Source organism: Adiantum capillus-veneris, chromosome 13, assembly GCF_014529385.1.
Source record: "Adiantum capillus-veneris isolate H3 chromosome 13, ASM1452938v2, whole genome shotgun sequence".
Classification (NCBI taxonomy): domain Eukaryota; kingdom Viridiplantae; phylum Streptophyta; class Polypodiopsida; order Polypodiales; family Pteridaceae; genus Adiantum; species Adiantum capillus-veneris.
In genome coordinates this window covers 150,725,726-150,750,418 of record NC_140943.1, presented here as the reverse complement: position 1 = coordinate 150,750,418, position 24,693 = coordinate 150,725,726, and the positions used below count along the sequence as shown (strand labels likewise).

At 44.7% G+C, this 24,693-nt stretch overlaps 1 protein-coding gene across 1 annotated transcript in view; it reads left to right on the top strand.

The window, feature by feature from the left end:
• Positions 1 to 200: 200 nt before the first annotated feature.
• The window catches only part of PYM (partner of Y14-MAGO), a 65,978-nt gene continuing 41,485 nt past the window's right edge, over positions 201 to 24,693 (top strand). The window contains exons 1-2 of the mRNA XM_086527568.1: positions 201 to 448; positions 617 to 733. Coding sequence (XP_086383694.1) covers positions 251 to 448; positions 617 to 733 — 315 coding nt within the window. The 5' untranslated portion in view covers positions 201 to 250. The remainder of the gene's footprint in view (positions 449 to 616; positions 734 to 24,693) is intronic.

Below are 24,693 nucleotides of genomic sequence, written 5' to 3'. Positions count from 1 at the left end.
TATCCGGCTGGGAAGACTCACCTTAAGAGTCGGGCCTACCTCCACCTATGAGGGTTAGGTGTGTGTGTTGTAATTTCAAAGTTGTAAGTAACTCCAAACAAAGAAAACATGTGTTGCATTTTTTTGTGAAAACAAGCTTCTAATTCATGAATGTCCAAACTGCATTGACTCACGAATGTCCATAAATCATTTCACTGTTCCTGCTTGTTAATAATAACTCCACATTAACTCCTGCACCGTAGGGAAATGAATGATGGCCACGCCATCACAGCATCAGAAGCTTGAGGAACAGCAGCAGGTTCCTAGCTTAGATCGGCCGTTGAAGGATGGGGAGCGCCTTCTTGCTCCCTCTCGCCGCCCCGATGGTACTCTGCGTAAGCCCATTCGCATCCGTGCTGGTTACACTCCGCAGGACGAGGTTGCCATATATCAATCCAAGGGTACCCTGGTAAGAACCCGAGAGAGAGAGAGAGAGAGAGAGAGAGAGAGAGAGAGAGAGAGAGAGCTTGAGCTTTTGACACTCGCACTTATTTCCTTCTGTGGGCATGTCAATCTAACAGTCCTCCGTCAATGTTTAGTAGTCTTTAATGGTGATGTTCATCCTTTTCGAACGCAGTTTCGAAAGGGACTACCCCATGTGCCCCCTGGTTATGATCCCATAGAGGATGGTCCTTCAAAACCCAAGACAAAATCTGCCAAGAAGAATCAGAAGAGGAAAGAAAAAAAACATCAGGTAGCTTTGTGGCAACGTTTTTTATCCGAGTACTCATTGACAGTCCCTTTTTTCTGTTCTTACTCGAGAAGCAACAACTTCTGAAATTCCATTCTATCTGTGCTTATCAACAGAGACATTTTTCTTCCTCTTAAATGCTTGTATTTATGCCTGTGCAGTGTGTGCGTCTGGAAAGGTGCCAACAATGTGGAAAATGCTGTTGGGTTTTGTTTTGTTAACAGAGTTTTTTTAATTTGAGAAGTTTGTGTATAAATTTCACTTTTGATGCTTTGAAGTTTGTAGACGATGTCAATTATGTAAGGCATTCAGATATAGATTGAATTTTGCTCTCATCTTGATGGTAACTTTGTGTAAGTGTGTGCATGTCTGTATTAGCACGACAATGTGATGGGATGTGGTCATGTCATAACTTTAGTTTCCCACCTGCGATGACACTTTATGAGTTTCATCGCTGAAACTTGCACCAAGCAGCCTTTTGTACCAGGTAAGATCCCTTTCATGTTTATTTAACTTGGAGAATGAAACATTTGATCTGTCTATATCTTCCTCTCTAACATGATTTTTTGACCGTCAAGCCAATTATTGATACCACTAGGATTCTTTCCTTTAGGCATTCTCAAAGCCTAAGTAGCATTTTTCAACAAATAATAAGCTATCAAGTTTACATGATTACTTAGTGGAGGAAAAGAGGCATCAGTAAAAACTCCGCTGAACACTTCTAGTTTGGACATGAACCTGATTGGGTAAATAGTCTCTACAATTGCGATACTTTTTGTGTAAAGCCTTGAGACGTTTCGTTGACTATCAATAAGCTACCATGTGAAACACATGCCGATTCACCAACAACAAGCTACCATAGTTTTAGATTCTATGTTTCACAATGCTCTACCATTTGAATGAAACAATTTATACGAAGCACCACCTTTTGAGTGATGTTGGCAGCTAGAGAGAAAACAACACTTTGAGAGAGAATAGTAAAAAGCAAAATTTACATCTAGAGCATTTTAAAGAATCAATTTCAAACCTGTTTCCATGGGAGTGGCAATAGATTTGCAATCCTCAAGTCCAAACTTATATAGCAATGTCTGCTTGTAACTTGTTTGACACAAGGCAATACCACCATCACACTGCTTAAATCGTATGCCCAAGTAATGATGCAACAACCCCAAATCTTTTATCTTGAAAGTAGCATTCAAATCAGCCTTAAATCCAACAATATGTGTCTCATTTGGCGAGTGATCAACAAATTATCCACATATAGAACAACAATGAGAAGTACATTACCCTCACGCTTTACATACAAAGTGCTTTCCGTTGGACTGTTACGAAAGCCTTGTTTAACGAAATGAGTGTCAGCTTTCTCATACCAAGCACGAGGAGACTGCTTTAACCCATACAAAGCTTTCTTACATTTCTACACTTTATTCTCTTGTTCTTTCTTGACAAAACCGTGAGGTTGCATTACATAAACTTTGTCAAATATCTCACTATTCAAGAAAGTTGTAACGATGTTTGATTGATGTACATTCCATCCAAAATGAGCTGCCAATGCACATAGAAAATGCACAGTAGTCATACGACAAGTGGGAGCTTCATAATCTATCTTCTATCATAAAGACATGCTTGCTATAATGGCCTTTCCGCTTTGCATAGCCTTTTGCAACAAGTTGAGCCTTATAGCGATCGATCTTACCATCCGGCTTGCGTTTCAACTTGTAAACCCACTTCGTACCAATGGCCTTTTTGCCAGGAGGAAAATCACATAAAGTCCATGTGTCATTTTCTATAAATGCATTATATTTCGATTGCATGGAAGCCAGCCAATCTTCTGAATTCTGTGCTTCATCAAAAGACAGAGGTTCTTCTATATCACATAAGCTAGAACAGCCAAAGCATAACAATCTGATGTATAAGATGCATGTCAGAACCTGAATGATACGACTAGACAAAGGTGCATCCAATTTACTGTCACGCAGAGTATGCACCAGTCATTTTGGCATACCTCTAGCTAATTTTCAACCCTTTCCACATCAAGAACATCATGTACATCTGCATGAGAAATTGGCTGATTCGTAACATTTTCTGAAACCCCTAGAGGTTGCACATTTGTCTCATTGAAATTTACATTTAAGTTTACACCACTGAAAAGAGGCAACAAACTGTCATAAATGTCCTGTGAGCTTACATTACTATCTCTAGTACATGACAACATAGGTTGAAGAGAATCTTTCACAAACACAACATCATGTGAAACCAAGATACGCTTCATTTGTGGATGGTATAACGTGTAACCTTTGCTTTCAATACTATAACCATTAGCAACACATTTGACAGCCTTATCATCTAATTTTCTGCGCTATGTTTGTGGCACCAAACCATAAGCTAAACAACTAAAAACGCATATGTGATCAATAGATGGCTTTCTGTCATGCCATACTTCATATGAAGTCATAGACTGCAAAGCTTTCGTAGGACACCTGTTAAGTACATAAGTAGCACACACGATGGCCTCAAGCAAAAACGAATGTGGCAAAGCTCGACTCTTGACCATACATTGTGCCAACTCCGTAAGCGACCTCTTTTTCCTTTTAGCAACACCATTTTGCTGAGGTCTATACGGCACTCCACATTGGTGTTTTATCTCACAACTAGCCAGAAATGCATTAAATTCATGAGACATACACTCCCCCTCTCGATCTAAACGGAGGGTGCCCATAGTACATTTAGGGACATTTTTAACCATAGCCAGAAATTGCTTGAAGCACATAAACTTTTCGGATTTTGCTTTAAGCGGATACACTGTCATGTGCAGCGCACACAGAGCTCTGATACCAATGTTAGGTGCAGTGGAAGTGTTTATGAATTTAGCTCGAATCTAGTTTTCCGCACAAACGCAAGGGACACTTTACTTGAGAGAATTGAATTGAACTGAACTGAAAGAAAGAAGACACATGAGAGAGAGAGAAGAGAGATGACACGGGATGTCGCGTCCCAAACCCTCAAGGGCCCCCTTGCTCTGTTGCCAGAGCAAGTACTTTCTTTATTCTTGCACAATGCTGATACAATGTCTAAATGTTGAGATGCTAATGGTAATGGGTACTGAGGCTACTGATGCTGGTTAGTATTGAGATATTGATGGGTTGTATGTCGACGACGACGGGGTATTGCTGGGTTTGTGTCGATGACAATAATGTCGACGACGAGGTACTGATGGGTTTATGTCAACGACGATGATGTCGACGACGAGGTACTGATGGGTCTATGTCGACGACGACGGACGAGGTTCCGATGGATGTTGTGGATCCTTATGCCGAGCCAAGGCACAAGGGCCCAAGGTGTACTAGGTGCTGGGGTACTGTGTCGACGACAACGACGGTCTATGGCTGAATGCTGAAATTTGTTCCGTCGACTTAGCTGTGATGGAACGACCGACTGTGTTGAGGGAAGGGCTGATCTACTGGGGGTGCTACAGCGGGAAGCCGGGAAAGGCAAAAATGTTGGCTGTCTTGGCTGAAAACGTTGATCATCAAGGCTGAAAACGTTGATGGAGAAGAAGGTTGAAAACGCTAGGTGCTGGCTTGCGATCCCCAAGTCTTCAGGTTCCTCTGTTGTTGCTGCCTCTTTTGTCTTCCACTAGCACCCAAGGGATTTCTTTTATAGGTCCTTTAGCCATTTGCCCCTAGGGTAAATGAAAAGTCACTTATTAATAAAATGGCTTAAGAGGCGGTAAAATGCCTATATGTTGAAATGCTGTCCTGTGCAAGAGAGGGTATGCAACCATGACCTGCCCGGACATGCACGTCTTGCTAGAGGCTCACACTAGAGGCTCACACTAGAGGCTCACAAAGGTACCAGGCTAGGTCCTAAGCTAATGACTCATGCTAGACTGTAGCAGATGCTAGACTGTAGCAGAAGGCTGAAGCATGTCCACTAGTGCAAGTGAAGTGTGCTATGGGTCTATGTCGACGACGAGGTATTGATGGGTCTATGTTGACGACAACGGACGAGGTTCTGATGGGTCTTGTGGATCCTTATGTCGAGCCAAGGCACAAGGGGTACTAGGTGCTTGGGTACTATGTGGACGACTACGACGACGACGACGATGAAATCGGCCCGTAGGGTGGTAGACTTTGGCTTTCGCCCGAAACTTTACTTTAGACTTTAGGACACAGAGAAACTTTGCAAATAGAATTGGTAACTGGTAACCGGAATTAACACTTTGAACACACAAGGCTTGGAAGCTAGAGCGCTACGAAGCAGATGCCAACCACCTGTTGGCCCCAAAGATTGGCGCCCCTTTCGGTATTTCTTTATTCTTATTGCGAATAGTCGACCTGAACACTTTTACCTATCTCTCACCAAGCTGTCCAAACCTGTCCATGGCTGTAATTGCAGGATTTTGACCCAATTTCGCCAGCATAACGGCGCAAAACCCTATGTAGGTCAAAAGTGCACGTCAAGGACACTTTCCCTTGCGGTTAGGACGCTTTCAAGTGAGTTGCAGGTCAATTTCGCGTGCTGTAATTCCCTGTTTTGACACTGTTAGGTGCCGCCTGCCCAAAGCCTTGTTTAAGCATCCCAAGGCTTTCCCGAGGCTCCCTTGATGTTGTCTTGTAGTTTAGGTGCGAAACCCTAAACCTGCAGAAAAACACAGCAGGCTGTAATTTTTTTGTTTTGGATCGTTTTGGGCGGAGCGAACACGTCTACGCGTGTCTCTGGTGCTCCCGCACACAATGGGACAGTTCCCCTTTGCAACGGATGAGTTATCACGCGAGAAAACTCTCCGTTTTCGCAATCCTTCGTGATGGAGAACTGTGCGTACCTGTGGAGGATTAGCAATTAGCTAATCTGGATCCTGTTCAGAAGGCTCTTGCCTTGGCAAACACAAATAAAACCCCCAGAATTGTACATGGTCGTCTGAGTCAAATTTTATAAATTAAAAAAAAAAATCAACATGTAGCACGGGATTTTGGAAAAAGCCAATGTTGGAAGTTTTATGAGCCTTCTCTCTTCCTCATGGGCGCCATCTGGCATAGAAGAATCACAAGCTAGGTATAAGTGAGGTAGCGTTACCTGGTGGTGACTCTCTCTTAGGAGTATAGAGTCTAGACACACTCAAACAGTTCAGCCCCCCCCCCCCCCCCCGGAGATGATTTCGTACTTTGGTTTCCGTGTAGAGGCTACAAAGCTCACTCGGAGGTGAAGGGCAGCTGTAGAAGCTTGAGTGCGTCCCTTTGGGAATAGCCGCACTCACGGGCTGTCCATGCAGATTTAAAAGCACTCTAACGAGTTCCTAACATAAATTTCAGCCAAGATGCCCTTGCTTGGGTATCCCATGAGCGATTAGTTAATAGCAGTGACCGCTCTCACATAGAGGAATCCAGAATGAAATAGACATGGCCGTTTTTGGCTACAGGTAGATCAAATTTCAGCCATCACGCTAATGATTCACGTGCATTTTCTTGCATCAGAATTATTCTGGGTCGGAGAACAATGCACGCTACTACGGTTTATGTGTTTGTAAGAGTTAAGTTGATAATAGAAAATCTCCTCAAGGGGGCACGGGGGGGGGGGGACCAACCCATCTTCGTGTCCCCATTGTCGTGTTCCCGTTGCATTAGTTTCTAAGTATTATTTAGTGTGGATTCCTACATGATATAATTGAATAATTTTGAAAGTATTCAAGTGCACGCTTCTCTTTCTGTGACAGTAGGTGATGTTGTCGAAGTGTTGTACGGACTTGTCCGCGATTTGCGGAGCTTGTTTAATCTACTGAGTATGTGTAGTTCCTCCTCGACGAACTCAACGACATTCTCTCGAAGAATCCTTAGCAAAACCTCCCGATTCTGCAGATTTTTTAGTAGTTTCTGAACTACATGTTGCCTCCTTTGTTGCCTTAGGCTTTCCCTTCTCCGCCGACACTAGATAGCACACGGGTTTCTAGGCGATAGCCAACTTAGTCATCTATTTTGATCGGAGGAGTTTATGGTGCAACTATTTGATGCTTACCCGTGCAACTGCCCCTACCACCGCCGTTCCCCACTGTCACCTGGATACAACGTTAGAGTTTGTATGCCTACCCCTATTATCCACATCCTGGATTTGCACTGGATCAGCCCAAGGACTTCAAGGATGGTGGATCGAGAGTAAAATTTCTCACCTTTCGGGCGTGAAAGATACCCCGTGCCACCACCGTTTCCATCACCTCCCCCTCTGCCACCTGGAGACAACAATTGGAGTCCATATGCCTACCCCTATTATCCACATCTTGGATTTGCACTGAATCAGTCCAAGGACTTCAACTGGGTGGAGTAGTGAGAAATGATGTTTGAGAATGCTTGCACATACTCATGGCCCAAACCCTTGTGGTTATTTGCGGGGGGAGTGTTGAATGCTTGAAAAGTGCTGTTTTTACTCATGGCCCGAACCCTTGTAATTATTTACGGGGGGAATATTGTTGTTGTTATTCATAGTAAAATTTTTCACCTGTTTAGGCGTGAAAGATAGAAAGAAAGCCTTATAGTTCTTGCAATAGTTTGAAAATCTCTCCAGCCGCCGGTTTTCTCAAAGCTAATGCTATGGAGTGGTGGACTTCTATAGCTACCAAGCTGCATCCTCCAAGGACTTGGCAAGCTTTCAAGAGTCTTTTTGCTTGGAGCCACATGACATCTCTCTTTAAAGTATAGCTTCTGGCAGAATGGGGTAACCTGAAAATTTTTACTATAGAAACCATAGAAGACTACAACCAAAGGTTCCTCGACGTTCACCTTCCGGTGTCTTTCTTCAAGTTGATAACCTTGGAGGACCTGTGCAAAGGCTATACCATTGAACTGCCATCACCTCTATAGGAATAGTGTTGGTCAAAACAAGTTGCCATTATGCAGGAGCTTATGGACCATGTTGCAGTCAGCTACAAGCTTATGAAAGGGCAATTGGAGTTTGTTATGGAAGATCGAAAACACCCAAAATCCCCGACAACAATGCTCAAATTCTCGAGATTCTCGTGACAATTCGACCCAATGAGCAAGATCTTGTTTGACACCTCACTAATGAGAAACTCTATTGCAAGAAGGCAGATGCTTTGAATGTTTCCAGATGGCGCACAACTCCTATGCATGTCCTATAAAAGGGGATAAGGCTCCAATTCAACCTCCTGCTAAGAAAGTTAAAATTGCAGTGGGACTTGCTCCCGACATTTATGGCATCTCCCATGATGGTTCCAAAGAATTATGTAGAGCATATGGAAAGATTAATGGCTAAAGGCACTTATCTTCTTTGACCCAAGAGCCACTAAGAATTTCATCCATCCAGAATTCTTGAAGTAGATGGACTTTGAGTATGATCAGTTTGTTGGTGAACGTGAAGCTGAGCTGTCACAAATTGCTAACGTCTCAAGCCACTGAAGAACAGAGCCAACCTGCAGATCCCAGTCGAGTCGAAACCCTAAGAGAAGCAACAACACGAGAAGTCTTACCAACTTACAGATCCTCGTCGAGTGGGGTAATTTTTAAAGAAGTTCCTACCAACTTATGGGACTCCGTCCGATGGGGCCCAAAGAGTGATCTAAGAGATTAAATAAAGCAAGACACACACACACACACACACACACACACACACACACACACACACACACACACACACACAGATTTGTGTGGAGCATGACGACGAGGCAATTGTATGGACGCTTGCATTTTGCATTGACAGTGTCACATGACAGATTGTACGGACCTCCGCAATTTGCACTGCTGATGTGCAACTATACGGATTTCCTACTTCTGCGCTGGTTGCTTGTCAGAGGCTTGGGCACCCGGATTTCCTACTTCTGCGCTGGTTGCTTGTCAGAGGCTTGGGCACCCCAAGTCGGAAATCTGGCAGGACACTCGAGAGAATCACTTAAAATACTTCACAACTTTAAAATTTGAGTTGACACGGCTTGAGGTAGTTCCGTGCCCAGAGGTATTGGCCCCAAAAATCTGGCGCCCCTTTCGGTATTTATTATTATATTAATGCTTGAGCAAAGTACAACTTGTGAGGGGTTCTCTGCTCTTAGACTTTGCGTCTAGATGCTGTCACCAGCGTGTGACTACTATCTATCCTTTTTGTTGATTTCTTTCTTATTATCTATTTACTTTCACTTTTTGGAAACACCCCTCGGGAAATCTAACTGCCCTGCATTGCATAGCTAGTGTGGAACTGTCCAGAGGGAGTCCAGGCCTGAGGGCAAGAGAGCACTAAGGTTGGACAAGGACTATGGTTAGCCAAGTGGGGTCATTGACTAGCCAAAGTGGAATCCTTTGCTACAAAGGCTACATTTCAGTTTTGGGTGTGGCTGTAGTGTACAAAGGGGGTCGGATGACCTAGAAAGATACAATGGCAGCATCTCCTAAAATTTAGGGAACTGCTATTTTGGGACCTGAAAATGTGTTTGCGTCAGAAGCTCCGGAATGCCAAGAGGAACATTTTATTACTCTGCTGTCAAGTCAAGTGACGCACCAGTTGAGATATTTTTAGCCCAGTTGGCCAAAATCAGAAACTGGGCGAGGTGTCACTCTGTGAGCCTTCTTCCACTTCTGGCCAGAGGAGGGGGCGCCTAAAATGAGAGACGAGGCTGATTTTCAGAATTTGTCACGCGTTAAGAGCTATGGAGTGCTTGCTTTCCCTCTTATGCACAGTGCGGTGCCAGGAGTGATGCCCTGCACGCTATGCACTGCCCTCTCTCTCCCCTTTGGCAGTATGTTATGCCCCACTAGTGGGCTCTTCATTTGACCAATGTACAGTTGTGTGGGTTCATGCACGATTGCCGAGGCAAGAGCCTCTTGCACAGGTACTGGATTAGTTAGCGGCTAATCCCCCCGCAAGTACAGGTGAATTCGAGAGAGGTTTCACGCCAGAAATCTCGTTCGATTCAAAGGGCAAGTAGCCCTACAGGTGCGGGAGCTCGAGGACTTGCTAAGGATGCGACCGGCACGCGAAACGGAGCCTGAAACAGTAAATTACAGCCTGCTGTGTATTTTTGCAGGTTTAGGGTTTTGGCCCTAAACGGACCCTAATACCCCCAGGAGGTTCGGGGACGCAAGGGGACCGCTGTACAGGCGATCTGGCGCATTTTCAGGGCTGAAAACAGAGAATTCAGCGTGCTGCAGATTCTCGCCAGGTTTTGCAAAGTGCCCGTGAAACCGGCCTGTTCAATCCAAAAAGGGCGGTAGACTTTACTTTAAACCTTGATTTAGCTTTCACCCATTATTAGTCGTCTATTTTACCTGTACTTTCAAGACACAACAAAGGGGAGAGGGATACAGGCTGCTAGATTGCACCTGTATGAGTAGACAGACACCATATTGGCCCCTAACTTAGGCGCCCCTTTCGGTATTTCTTTATTGTTCAAAAGAGGGAATAAACGTTGTGGTTCCTACAAGCTGCCCCGCACAAACTCGGCTGAATTTCCACTGTTCCAGCCCGATTTCGGCAGCATAACTGTACTAGAACCCTTCACGGTCAGTATTCCCACGCATTGACTGACTTTCCCGACGCCTACGGGCACTTTGCAAAACCTGGCGAGAATCTGCAGCACGCTGAATTCTCTGTTTTCAGCCCTGAAAATGCGCCAGATCGCCTGTACAGCGGTCCCCTTGCGTCCCCGAACCTCCTGGGGGTATTAGGGTCCGTTTAGGGCCAAAACCCTAAACCTGCAAAAATACACAGCAGGCTGTAATTCACTGTTTCGGGCTCCGTTCCGCGTGCCGGTCGCATCCCTAGCAAGTCCTCGAGCTCCCGCACCTGTAGGGCTACTTGCCCTTTGAATCGGACGAGATTTCTGGCGTGAAACCTCTCCGAATTCACCTGTACCTGCGGGGGGATTAGCCGCTAGCTAATCCAGTACCTGTGCAAGAGGCTCTTGCCTCGGCAATCGCGCATGAACCCACACAACTGTACATTGGTCAAATGAAAAGCCCACTAGAGGGGCATAACATACTGCCAAAGGGGAGAGAGAGGGCAGTGCGTAGCGTGCAGGGCATCACTCCTGGCACCGCACTGTGCATAAGAGGGAAAGCAAGCACTCCATAGCTCTTAACCTGTGACAGAGACTTGCAAAATGAGCCTCCCAGCTATAAATCACGTTTTTGCCTTCTCTATAAGTAGTAAACTGGCCTCAGAGTGCCAAGTGTCACTCATTTGTGCATTTTCCCGCTTTAGACCCTCGGGTCTAAAAATATCTCACCTGCAGCCTCTGTTGACTTGGCCACAGAGTAACAAAATGATCCCCATGTCAAACTGCACGTAATGACGCGAAGACATTTTCAGGTCCCAAAATAGCAGTTCCCTAAATTTTAGGAGATGCTGCCATTGTATCTTTCTAGGTCATCCGACCCTCTTTGTACACTGCGGCCACATCCAGAACTGAAATGTAGCCTCTGTAGCAAAGGATTCCACTTTGGCTAGTCAATGACCCCACTTGGCTAACCATAGTCCTTGTCCAACCTTAGTGCTCTCTTGCCCTCAGGCCTGGACTCCCTCTGGACAGTTCCACACTAGCTATGCAATGCAGGGCAGTTAGATTTCCCGAGGGGTGTTTCCAAAAAGTGAAAGTAAATAGATAATAAGAAAGAAATCAACAAAAAGGATAGATAGTAGTCACACGCTGGTGACATACCCCCCTCTTGAAATCTCAAACGTCCTCGTTTGCATCTATGTCGTACATGCTTACTGTCAACACTGATGTATTCAACACCTGTCGACACATATACGACACATACATGCTCATTGTCAACCCTGGTGTATTCAACACCTCGTCGACTCATGTATTGCCTGCGTGTGAACCCTGTCCCAATGACATAGTGGTAGCTTCGCACTCTGCCATTGCTTTGAGTCACTAACTTTCCAATGACAAAATGGTAGCTGCACATTTTGCCACTGTCTTATAGTACACGTTGGATCCCGTAACACTTTCGAGCATACCCAAACCGACAGTTTAAGAATGCAGTTACACATGTACTCTTCAATAGAAGTAATCCCTGTATCCTTGACAAACTGACAAGAAATACTCACTTCTATAGCACTAACCAAACTTTTGGACATTCCATAAGAGCAATTGCCAAACTGACAATCTGTACAGCTCTAACATTCATGTAACAGGTATTTCATTTGAGCTCACTTTAAATACCATGTACATCATTTGTTTCAGAAGCCATTGTCACACTGACAATCCATGTAGCTTTGAAACTCAAGGGGTCAAGGTAGGTTGCAAATCGAAGGCTTCCAGGTAAAGTGATAACACAGTTGGTGACTCTGCAAGTTCACCTTCTTCCATCCACTTAGCATCCATTGGTGGATAGTTTCTGAACTTTACCAAGTAACGCCTAGCAACCTTGCCTTTCACTTTCCTTTCTTTGTGTGCCAAAATCTGTTCAGGGACCAAGATTTCGTCAAGTTCCTCGACTTCCGGCTGATCTTCAGCTGGCATATCTTCTGGCACATCACCCACATAGGGTCTGAGAAGACTCACATGAAACGCATTGTGAATCTTCCAACTGTCAGGCAATTTCAGCCTATATGCAACATCACTGATTATGTCGCACACTTGAAAAGGCCCATAGTAACGCATGCTGAGCTTTGGAAACAGTCTTTCCTTGCCCTTCATCTTCTTTAACCTTGCCTTTTCAAAACGTAAAAGCACCCAATCACCAAGTGAATATACCACTTCACGACGGTGACGATCAGCTGCTTTCTTTTGCTTTGCCTGAGTCCTTTCTAAGGCCACTTTGACCTTCTTGTACATTTCATCCATGTCCTGAACATACTTATCTGCTTCAAATATCTTGTCCTTTGTATGCAGTATGGGAGGAACTTTCTTGCCACCTTCAACTATCTCAAAAGGTGCCTTGCCAGTTGATGAATGCACTGTATTATTGTATGCATACTCCACCAATGGCAAATATTGCTCCCATTTTCCTTTATGCTCTGACACATAGCACTTCAGCAGATCTAGGACAGTAGAATTTGCCTCTTCTGACTGCCCATCTGTTTGAGGATGAAATGACGAAGAGAATTTGAGCGTGGTGCCCATATTCTCAAACAAGCCTCTCCAGAACAAACTAGTCATGCGTGGATCACGGTCGCTAATAATCGACTGTGGCATGCCATGATACTTGAAAATATTGCTCATAAACAAGCGTGCCATCTGATCTGGCTTTATCTTCTTCCTGACAGGAATAAAATGAGCCTGTTTGCTGAATCTGCAAATAATGGTCCAAATACCATCATTTCCTGTCTGCGTTCTTGGAAGATCAAAGATAAAATCCATAGCAATACTTTCCCATGGTTTATCTGGAATAGGTAGTGGTTGCAATAACCCTGGTGCCTTTTGCCTGTCAAACTTGACCTTTTGGCATATTAGGCATTCTCGCACAAAGGCATCCACATCCCTTCTCAATGTAGGCCAATAGAAGAATGTCTCAACCGCTTTAACTGTAGCATCAATACCACGATGCCCTGCATACGGTGGGACATGACTCTCTTCCATAACTTTGCGTCGCAATGGCTTTGTGACACACAATCTGCCATGCATCATCATGAACCCGTCTTTAAGAAGATAGTGTTCATGACGTTGTCCATCCATTAGTTGCTCGAAGACCCTTGCAAAATCTTCATCATTTGCATACTGTTCTCTCATATCATCAAGTTCATGATGATAAGGAATCGACACAGCTGAAATTTGTGGCTTCCTTGACAAGGCATCGGCCACAACGTTCTTCTTGCCTTCCACATGCACAATCTGAAAATGGAACATGGACAAGATATTTGCCCATCGCATATGCTTTTCAGATAACTTTGTCTGTGTCAAGAAGTATCGCAAGGTCTGATGGTCCGTTTGGACAACGAAATCTGCACCTAGCAGGTAGTGTTTCCAACTTAAGAGCGCATGAATCACAGCCAGTAACTCTTTCTCATAGACCTGCATGGTCATCTCTGGCCCTTGCAAAATTCTGCTCTCATAGGCTACTACCCTGCCATCTTGCATTAGCACAGCACCAATGCTACTACCGCAGGCATCACACTGGACCACAAATGACTTCCTAAGATCTGGCAACACAATGACTGGATCTGAAGTCATCTTTTCCTTTAAGAGATTAAAAGCTGAAATCTCTTTCTGTGTCCATCTGAAGGTGACTGCCTTCTTTTGAAGAGCATGTAAAGGTGAAGCAATCTCAGCGAAATTTCGGATAAACCTTCTGTAATAGGAGCATAGTCCCAAAAAGCTTCGGACATCATGCACCGTCTTCAAATTTGGCCATGACTTGATCGCTTCAACTTTTGCAGGATCCATTCTGACACCGTCCTTTGAGACAATGTGTCCCAGAAAGTGAATCTCTTCCAGAAAAAACTCACTTTTCTTTGCATTGATGAGCAACCTATGACTGCGTAGCTCTTTGAACACAATGGCCAAGTGATGCCTATGCTCCTCTTCATTCTTTGAATAGACTATCATGTCATCAAAGAACGTACCAACAAACTGCTGGTGTGGACGGAAAATTCTGTCCATCATCCTATTAAACGTAGCAGGAGCATTTGTGAGACCAAAGGGCATCACTAAAAATTCGTAAAGGCCAAACGTCGTTCTAAAAGCAGTCTTGTGCACATCCTCTGATCTAATGCGGATCTGATGATACCCACTCTTTAGATCTATCCTGCTAAACATAGCTGCTCCTTCTAATTTGTCCATAATATCATCAATTCTAGGTATAGGGAACCTATTCTTGATGGTATTCTTGTTCAGTGCACGGTAGTCGATGCACATACGCCATGGTTCCATCGACGGGACTAAATCACTTTTTCCCATAGAAGTGAGCCTTGGTCAGTTTTCGGCTTGAAGACACAGGGGATCATAGACGAGACACAGGGAATTGTAATTATGGCTGACAGACCAGATGATGTGACTGAAGAGGTTTCCTCTTCACAGGGTCAACAGACACATGAAGTGGGTGAGTCCTCAAGACCACCACAGACTGATGATGATATATTCAGGACCCAGTTGGCTACTGCTGTGGCTATGTTCACACAAGTAATGCAGAACCCAAGGTTTTTAGCCTTTCTGCAACCTCTTGTTCCGTCTCAGCAAGTTGGGTCACTGGATCATATTCAAAAGCCTGTTAAGGCTCGAGCACAGGTGATTCATACCGCACAGTCAATGGAAACACCTGTACACTTGACGGAGAACATGCAGTCTCCACAACCTGTGCCTAAGGTGCAAGAACAGGTGGCTGAGATGCCAGTTTTTCAAGCTGTACCAGTTCAGCCCGCCACCTTTCAACAGCCTATAGCTGGTTCTAATGGGCAGGGAAGCAACCTACAGGCTATGCAACAGGTCTTCCCACCACCTTCAGTACACCCTGGCTATTTTGGAGGTGGATCGGTATTTCAGAGCATGGCTGGTCATGCACCTGGAAATCAGTTTTATACGCCAGGAACAGTGTTTGCGGGTGCTCAAACGATGATGCCTAACCCCATGTACAGTGTCATGGGTATGCAACCAGGGTTTCAAAGCACTCAGGGACAATTTGGGATGCCACAAGCAAATTTTGGCATGGCTGGAATTACAAATCAGCAGCCAAATATGGCATTTCCAGGTCAAGTTAATAGCGGCCAAGGAACACAGATGAACCCTAATAGTGTTCCCATGTTTCAGTCACTTCCATATGACAATTTAACGCCGCTGGAGAGGCCAACTCCGTACAAAGAAGGTGGCAAAGGAGTGTCATTCACGACCTTTACAGGGTTTGATGACAGGAAGAAGGCTCTTTCATTCCTCCAGCAGTTTGACAAGGCCTATGCAGGGGGAAACTTTACAGAGGCTTCAAAGGTCCGCAAGGCAGCCACTTTCTTGACAGGGAATGCGGGACAATGGTGGACAACTTTATTGCTTCAAGGGCAAGCTCCGTCCACATGGATTTACTTCAAGCAGATTTTTGCAGCAGCATGGTTATCTGATGATTTCGAAGCAGATGTCATGACAGAATGGCACCAGCTTAATGCTGCCACTTGCAGAAATCTGGATGATTACAATCGGAAGTTTTGGAAAGCTCTACTTCCAGTAACTTCCTATAGGTTTGTGCCATTGACAGAACAGATTGAAAAATACTGTTGTGGCCTACCTAAAGGATTGAGAAAGTACTGTACGAAGACAAAAGTCACTACTTTGACGCAGCTCATCGAGGTAGCAAACACTGGCAATGGTTTGCTCAAGGGAGAAGATTGTGAATTTAACACTGGCGTCAAGGCAGGATCAGGCAAGAAAAATTCAGCCAAGAAGCACGTTCCCAATGAGGCTCCTAAAGGGACTCAGGAGTCAGCCAACACAGGGAAAGACAAAGCTACGGCTGAATCAGAAAAAGGACCAGCAAAGAAATGGAAAAGACGTTTTCCTCGCAAGTCAGAAGAGCAAAAGAAGGTCCTGAGGACAGAGAACAAATGCTTTATATGTGAGCAGCCTGGCCACATTGCTTACAACTGTCCTACAAAGAAAAGGCCAGCTGATTCTGAAGACAAGGAAGACAAGAAAGGAAAGAAGCCCATGGCTGGTCTAGTGCCAGATATGGTGGGCGACAAGCCAAATTCAGATGCAAGTGAGCTTTGCAGAGCATGGGGAAAGGTTAGGGATCAAACAGTGCTTATCTTCTTTGATCCAGGTGCCAAAGCCAACTTCATTTCCCCAGAATTGGCTTCAAAGTTGGGAATCAGACTTGAAGAGATGGGGTATACAGCAGAGGCAGGTTTGGCATGTCCTGGCCATACAGAGGCTGTGACACCCATCATTGGAAAGTTGCGTCTACATATCCAGTCCTATGTAGATGCTGAAGAATTTTACATCATGCCACTGGACGGATGTGATGTGTTGTTAGGTATTCCTTGGTTATTTCGTGTACAGGGAATCATGGATGCCTACAACAAAAAGATCACTGTACAGAGCAGGGGAAAGACTCACATTCTGGATGTAAAGCTTAAAGGGGAGTCTATTCCTACTGTATCAGCTTCTGCTATTACTTCTGTAATGAAAAAGCATCTTTCTGCGTACTTGGTTTTTGCACGTGAAGTGTCAGATTGTGATGAATCAAATTTATCTGTGCTAGATAAAGAAAGGTCAATGTTTTTACAACAGTATAGTGACTGTTTTTCCGATTCATTACCGTCTCAATTACCGCCAGAGAGACCCGAGGACCATGCGATAGATTTGGTGCCAGGCAATAGCCCACCAAATAAGCCTCCGTACAGGGTTAGTGCGGCTCAGCAGAAAGAGATAATGGGCCAAGTACAGGAGCTGTTAGAAAAAGGGCTGATTCAGCCCAGTTCATCTCCATTCTGTTCTCCAGTGTTGTTGGTGCAGAAAAAGGATCCGGCAATGGAACCATGAAACCGGCCTGTTCAATCCAAAAAGGGCGGTAGACTTTACTTTAAACCTTGATTTAGCTTTCACCCATTATTAGTCGTCTATTTTACCTGTACTTTCAAGACACAACAAAGGGGAGAGGGATACAGGCTGCTAGATTGCACCTGTATGAGTAGACAGACACCATATTGGCCCCTAACTTAGGCGCCCCTTTCGGTATTTCTTTATTGTTCAAAAGAGGGAATAAACGTTGTGGTTCCTACAAGCTGCCCCGCACAAACTCGGCTGAATTTCCACTGTTCCAGCCCGATTTCGGCAGCATAACTGTACTAGAACCCTTCACGGTCAGTATTCCCACGCATTGACTGACTTTCCCGACGCCTACGGGCACTTTGCAAAACCTGGCGAGAATCTGCAGCACGCTGAATTCTCTGTTTTCAGCCCTGAAAATGCGCCAGATCGCCTGTACAGCGGTCCCCTTGCGTCCCCGAACCTCCTGGGGGTATTAGGGTCCGTTTAGGGCCAAAACCCTAAACCTGCAAAAATACACAGCAGGCTGTAATTCACTGTTTCGGGCTCCGTTCCGCGTGCCGGTCGCATCCCTAGCAAGTCCTCGAGCTCCCGCACCTGTAGGGCTACTTGCCCTTTGAATCGGACGAGATTTCTGGCGTGAAACCTCTCCGAATTCACCTGTACCTGCGGGGGGATTAGCCGCTAGCTAATCCAGTACCTGTGCAAGAGGCTCTTGCCTCGGCAATCGCGCATGAACCCACACAACTGTACATTGGTCAAATGAAAAGCCCACTAGAGGGGCATAACATACTGCCAAAGGGGAGAGAGAGGGCAGTGCGTAGCGTGCAGGGCATCACTCCTGGCACCGCACTGTGCATAAGAGGGAAAGCAAGCACTCCATAGCTCTTAACCTGTGACAGAGACTTGCAAAATGAGCCTCCCAGCTATAAATCACGTTTTTGCCTTCTCTATAAGTAGTAAACTGGCCTCAGAGTGCCAAGTGTCACTCATTTGTGCATTTTCCCGCTTTAGACCCTCGGGTCTAAAAATATCTCACCTGCAGCCTCTGTTGACTTGGCCACAGAGTAACAAAATGATCCCCATGTCAAACTGCACGTAATGACGCGAAGACATTTTCAGGTCCCAAAATAGCAGTTCCCTAAATTTTAGGAGATGCTGCCATTGTATCTTTCTAGGTCATCCGACCCTCTTTGTACACTGCGGCCACATCCAGAACTGAAATGTAGCCTCTGTAGCAAAGGATTCCACTTTGGCTAGTCAATGACCCCACTTGGCTAACCATAGTCCTTGTCCAACCTTAGTGCTCTCTTGCCCTCAGGCCTGGACTCCCTCTGGACAGTTCCACACTAGCTATGCAATGCAGGGCAGTTAGATTTCCCGAGGGGTGTTTCCAAAAAGTGAAAGTAAATAGATAATAAGAAAGAAATCAACAAAAAGGATAGATAGTAGTCACACGCTGGTGACAGCCCGTATGCGTCGGGAAAGTCATTTAATGTGTGGGAATACTGACCGTGAAGGGTTCTAGTACAGTTATGTTGTCGAAATCAGGCCAGAACAGTCAAAATTCAGCCAAGGTTGTGCAGGGCAGCTTGGAAAGAACCACAACGTTTTTTTTTCCCTCTTTTAAACAATAAAGAAATACCGAAAGGGGCGCCTAAGTTAGGGGCCAATCTGGTGTCGGTCTTCTCATACAGGTGCATTCTAGCATCTGTATCCCATTCCCCTCTCTTGTGTCACTATAGCGCAGGTATAATAGACGACTAATAATGGGTGAAAGCTAAATCAAGGTTTGAAGTAAAGTCTACCGCCCTTTTTGGATTGAACAGGCTGGTGTCATGGTTCCATCGACGGGATTAAATCACTTTTTCCCGTAGAAGTGAGCCTTGGTCAGTTTGGGCTTGAAGACACCGGGGATCATAGACCAGACACAGGGAATTGCAATTATGGCTGATAGGCCAGATGATGTGATTGAAGAGGTTTCCTCTTCACAGGGTCAACAGACACATGAAGTGGGTGAGTCTTCAAGACCACCACAGACGGATGATGATATATTCAGGACCCAGTTGGCTACTGCTGTGGCTATGTTCACACAAGTAATGCAGAACCCGAGGTTTTTAGCCTTTCTGCAACCTCGTCTTCCGTCTCAGCAAGTTGGGTCACTGGATTATATTCAAAAGCCTGTTAAGGCTCAAGCACAGGTGATTCATACTGCACAGTCAATGGAAACACCTGTACACTTGACGGAGAACATGGTCTCCACATCCTGTGCCTAAGGTGCATGAACAGGTGGCTGAGATGCCAGTCTTTCAAGCTGTACCAGTTCAGCCCGCCACCTTTCAGCAGCCTATAGCTGGTTCTAATGGGCAGGGAAGCAACCTACAGGCTATGCAACAGGTCTTCCCACCACCTTCAGTACACCCTGGCTATTTTGGAGGTGGATCGGTATTCCAGAGCATGGCTGGTCATGCACCTGGAAATCAGTTTTACACGCCAAGAACAATGTTCGGGGGTGCTCAAACGATGATGCCTAACCCCATGTATGGTGTCACGGGCATGCTACCAGGGTTTCAGAGCACTCAGGGCCAATTTGGGATGCCATAGGCAAATTTTGGTATGGCTGGAATTACAAATCAGCAGCCAAATATGGCATTTCCAGGTCAACTTAATTGCGGTCAGGGAACACAAATGAACCCTAATAGTGCTCCCATGTTTCAGTCACTTCCATATGACAATTTAACGCCGCTGGAGAGGCCAACTCCGTACAAAGAAGGTGACAAAAGTGTGTCTTTCACGACCTTTACAGGGTTTGATGACAGGAAGAAGGCTCTCTCATTCCTCCAACAATTTGACAAGGCCTATGTAGGGGGAAACTTTACAGAGGCTTCAAAGGTCCGCAAGGCAGCCACTTTCTTGACAGGGAATGCGGGACAATGGTGGACAACTTTATTGCTTCAAGGGCAAGCTCCGTCCACATGGATTTACTTCAAGCAGATTTTTGCAGCAACATGGTTATCTGATGACTTTGCAGCAGATGTCATGATAGAATGGCACCAGCTTAATGCTGCCACTTGCAGAAATCTGGATGATTACAATCGGAAGTTTTTGGAAAGCTCTACTTCCAGTAACTTCCTATAGGTTTGTGCCATTGACAAAACAGATTGAAAAATATTGTTGTGGCCTACCTAAAGGATTGAGAAAGTACTGTACGGAGACAAAAGTCACTACTTTGACGCAGCTCATTGAGGTAGCAAACACTGGCAATGGTTTGCTCAAGGGAGAAGATTGTGAATTTAACACTGGCGTCAGGGCAGGATTAGGCAAGAAAAATTCAGCTAAGAAGCACGTTCCCAATGAGGCTCCTAAAGGGACTCAGGAGTCAGCCAACGCAGGAAAAGATAAAGCTTCGGCTGAATCAGAAAAGGGACCAGCAAAGAAATGGAAAAGACGTTTTCCTCGCAAGTCAGAAGAGCAAAAGAAGGTCCTGAGGACAGAGAACAAATGCTTTATATGTGAGCAGCCTGGCCACATTGCTTACAATTGTCCTACAAAGAAAAGGCCAGCTGATTCTGAAGACGAGGACAGGAAAGGAAAGAAGCCCATGGCTGGTCTAGTGCCAGATATGGTGGGCGACAAGCCAAATTCAGATGCAAGTGAGCTTTGCAGAGGATGGGGAAAGGTCAGGGATCAAACAATGCTTATCTTCTTTGACCCAGGGGCCAAAGCCAACTTTATTTCCCCAGAATTGGCTTCGAAGTTGGGAATCAGACCTGAAGAGATGGGGTATACAACAGAGGCAGGTTTGGCATGTCCTGGCCATACAGAGGCTGTGACACCCATCATTGGAAAGTTGCGTCTACATATCCAGTTCTATGTAGATGCTGAAGAATTTTACATCATGCCACTGGACGGATGTGATGTGTTCTTAGGTATTCCTTGGTTATTTTGTGTACAAGGAATCATGGATGCCTACAACAAAAAGATCACTGTACAGAGCAGGGGAAAGACTCACATTCTGGATGTAAAGCTTAAAGGGGAGTCTATTCCCACTGTATCAGCTTCTGCTATTACTTCTGTAATGAAAAAGCATCTTTCTGCGTACTTGGTTTTTGCACGTGAAGTGTCAGATTGTGATGAATCAAATTTATCTGTGTTAGATAAAGAAAGGTCAATGTTTTTACAACAGCATAGTGACTGCTTTTCCGATTCATTACCGTCTCAATTACCGCCAGAGAGACCTGAGGACCATGCGATAGATTTGGTGCCAGGCAGTAGCCCACCAAATAAGCCTCCGTACAGGGTTAGTGCGGCTCAGCAGAAAGAGATAATGGGCCAAGTACAGGAGCTGTTAGAAAAGGGGCTGATTCAGCCCAGTTCATCTGCATTCTGTTCTCCAGTGTTGTTGGTGCAGAAAAAGGATGGCTCATGGCGTATGTGCATAGACTACCATGCACTGAACAAGAATACCATCAAGAATAGGTTCCCTATACCTAGAATTGATGATATTATGGACAAATTAGAAGGAGCAGCTATGTTTAGCAGGATAGATCTAAAGAGTGGGTACCATCAGATCCGCATTAGATCAAAGGATGTGCACAAGACTGCTTTTAGAACAACGTTTGGCCTTTACGAATTTTTAGTGATGCCCTTTGGTCTCACAAATGCTCCTGCTACGTTCAATAGGATGATGGACAGAATTTTCCGTCCACACCAGTAGTTTGTTGGTACATTCTTTAATGACATGATAGTCTACTCAAAGAATGAAGAGGAGCATAGGCATCACTTGGCCATTGTGTTCAAAGAGTTACGCAGTCATAGGTTGCTCATCAATGCAAAGAAAAGTGAATTTTTTCTGGAAGAGATCCACTTTCTGGGACACACTGTCTCAAAGGATGGTGTCAGAATGGATCCTGCAAAAGTTGAAGCAAGCAAGTCGTGGCCAAATTTGAAGACGGTGCATGATGTCCGAAGCTTTTTGGGACTATGCTCCTATTACAGAAGGTTTATTCAAAATTTCGTTGAGATTGCTTCACCTTTACATGCTCTTCAAAAGAAGGCAGTCACCTTTAGATGGACACAGAAAGAGATTTCAGCTTTTAATCTCTTAAAGGAAAAGATGACTTCAAATCCAGTCATTGTGTTGCCAGATCTTAGGAAGTCATTTGTGGTCCAGTGTGATGCCTGCGGTAGTAGCATTGGTGCAGTGCTAATGCAAGATGGCAGGGTAGTAGCCTACGAGAGCAGAATTTTGCAAGGGCGAGAGATGACCATGCAGGTCTATGAGAAAGAGTTACTGGCTGTGATTCATGCGCTCTTAAGTTGGAAACACTACCTGTTAGGTGCAGATTTCGTTGTCCAAACGGACCATCAGACCTTGCGATACTTCTTGACACAAACAAAGTTATCTGAGAAGCATATGCGATGGGCAAATATCTTGTCCATGTTCCATTTTTAGATTTTGCATGTGGAAGGCAAGAAGAACGTTGTGGCTGATGCCTTGTCTAGGAAGCCACAAATTTCAGCTGTGTCAATTCCTTATCATCATGAACCTGATGATATGAGAGAACAGTATGAAAATGATGAAGATTTTGCAAGGGTCTTCGAGCAACTAATGGATGGACAACGTCATGAACACTATCTTCTTAAAGACGGGTTCATGATGATGCATGGTAGATTGTGTGTCACAAAGCCATTGCGACGCAAAGTTATAGAAGAGAGTCATGTCCCACCGTATGCAGGGCATCGTGGTATCGATGCTACAGTTAAAGCGGTTGAGACATTCTTCTACTGGCCTAAATTGAGAAGAGATGTGGATGCCTTTGTGCGAGAATGCCTAATTTGCCAGAAGGTCAAGTTTGACAGGCAAAAGGCACCAGGGTTATTGCAACCACTACCTATTCCAGATAAACCCTGGGAAAGTATTGCTATGGATTTTATCTTTGATCTTCCGAGAACGCAGACAGGAAACGTTGGTATTAGGACCATTATTTGCAGATTTAGCAAGCAGGCTCATTTTATTCCTGTCAGGAAGAAGATAAAGCCAGATCAGATGGCACGCTTGTTTATGAGCAATATTTTCAAGTATCATGGCATGCCACAGTCGATTGTTAGCGACCGTGATCCACGCATGACAAGTTTGTTCTGGAGAGGCTTGTTTGAGAATATGGGCACAACGCTCAAATTCTCTTCGTCATTTCATCCTCAAACAGATGGGCAGTCAGAAGAGGCAAATTCTACTGTCCTAGATTTGCTGAAGTGCTATGTGTCAGAGCATAAAGGAAAGTGGGAGCAGTATTTGCCATTGGTGGAGTATGCATACAATAATACAGTGCATTCATCAATTGGCAAGGCACCTTTTGAGATAGTTGAAGGTGGCAAGAAAGTTCCTCCCATAATGCATACAAAGGACAAGATATTTGAAGCAGATAAGTATGTTCAGGACATGGATGAAATGTACCAGAAGGTCAAAGTGGCCTTAGAAAAGACTTAGGCAAAGCAAAAGAAAGCAGCTGATCGTCACCGTGGTGAAGTGGTATATTCACTTGGTGATTGGGTGCTTTTACGCTTTGAAAAGGCAAGGTTAAAGAAGATGAAGGGCAAGGAAAGACTGTTTCCAAAGCTCAGCATGCGTTACTATGGGCCTTTTTAAGTGTGCGACATAATCAGTGATGTTGCATATAGGCTGAAATTGCCTGACAGTTGGAAGATTCACAATGCGTTTCATGTGAGTCTTCTCAGACCCTATGTGAGTGATGTGCCAGAAGATATGCCGGCTGAAGATCAGCCGGAAGTCGAGGAACTGGACGAGATCTTGGTCCCCGAACAGATTTTGGCACACAAAGAAAGGAAAGTGAAAGGCAAGGTTGCTAGGCGTTACTTGGTAAAGTTCAGAAACTATCCACCAATGGATGCTAAGTGGATGGAACAAGGTGAACTTGCAGAGTCACCAACTGTGTTATCACTTTACCTTGAAGCCTTCGGTTTTCAACCTACCTTGACCCCTTGAGTTTTAGAGCTACATGGATTGTCAGTGTGACAATGGCTTTTGAAACAAATGATGTACATGGTATTTAAAGTGAGCTCAAATGAAATACCTGTTACATGAATGTTAGAGCTGTACAGATTGTCAGTTTGGCAATTGCTCTTATGGAATGTCCAAAAGTGTGCTTAGTTCTATAGAAGTTAGTATTTCTTGTCAGTTTGTCAAGGATACAGTAATTGCTTCTATTAAAGAGTACATGTGTAACTGCATTCTTGAACTGTCGGTTTGGGTATGCTCGAAAGTGTTACGGGATCCAACGTGTACTATAAGACAGTGGCAAAATGTGTTGCTACCATTTTGTCATTGGAAAGTTAGTGACTCAAAGCAATGGCAAAGTGCGCAGCTACCACTATGTCATTGGGACAGGGTTCACACGCAGGCAATACATGTGTCAACGAGGTGTTGAATACACCAGGGTTGACAATGAGCATGTATGTGTCGTACATGTGTTGACAGATGTTGAATACATCAGTGTTGACTGTAAGCATGTACGACAGATGCAAACGA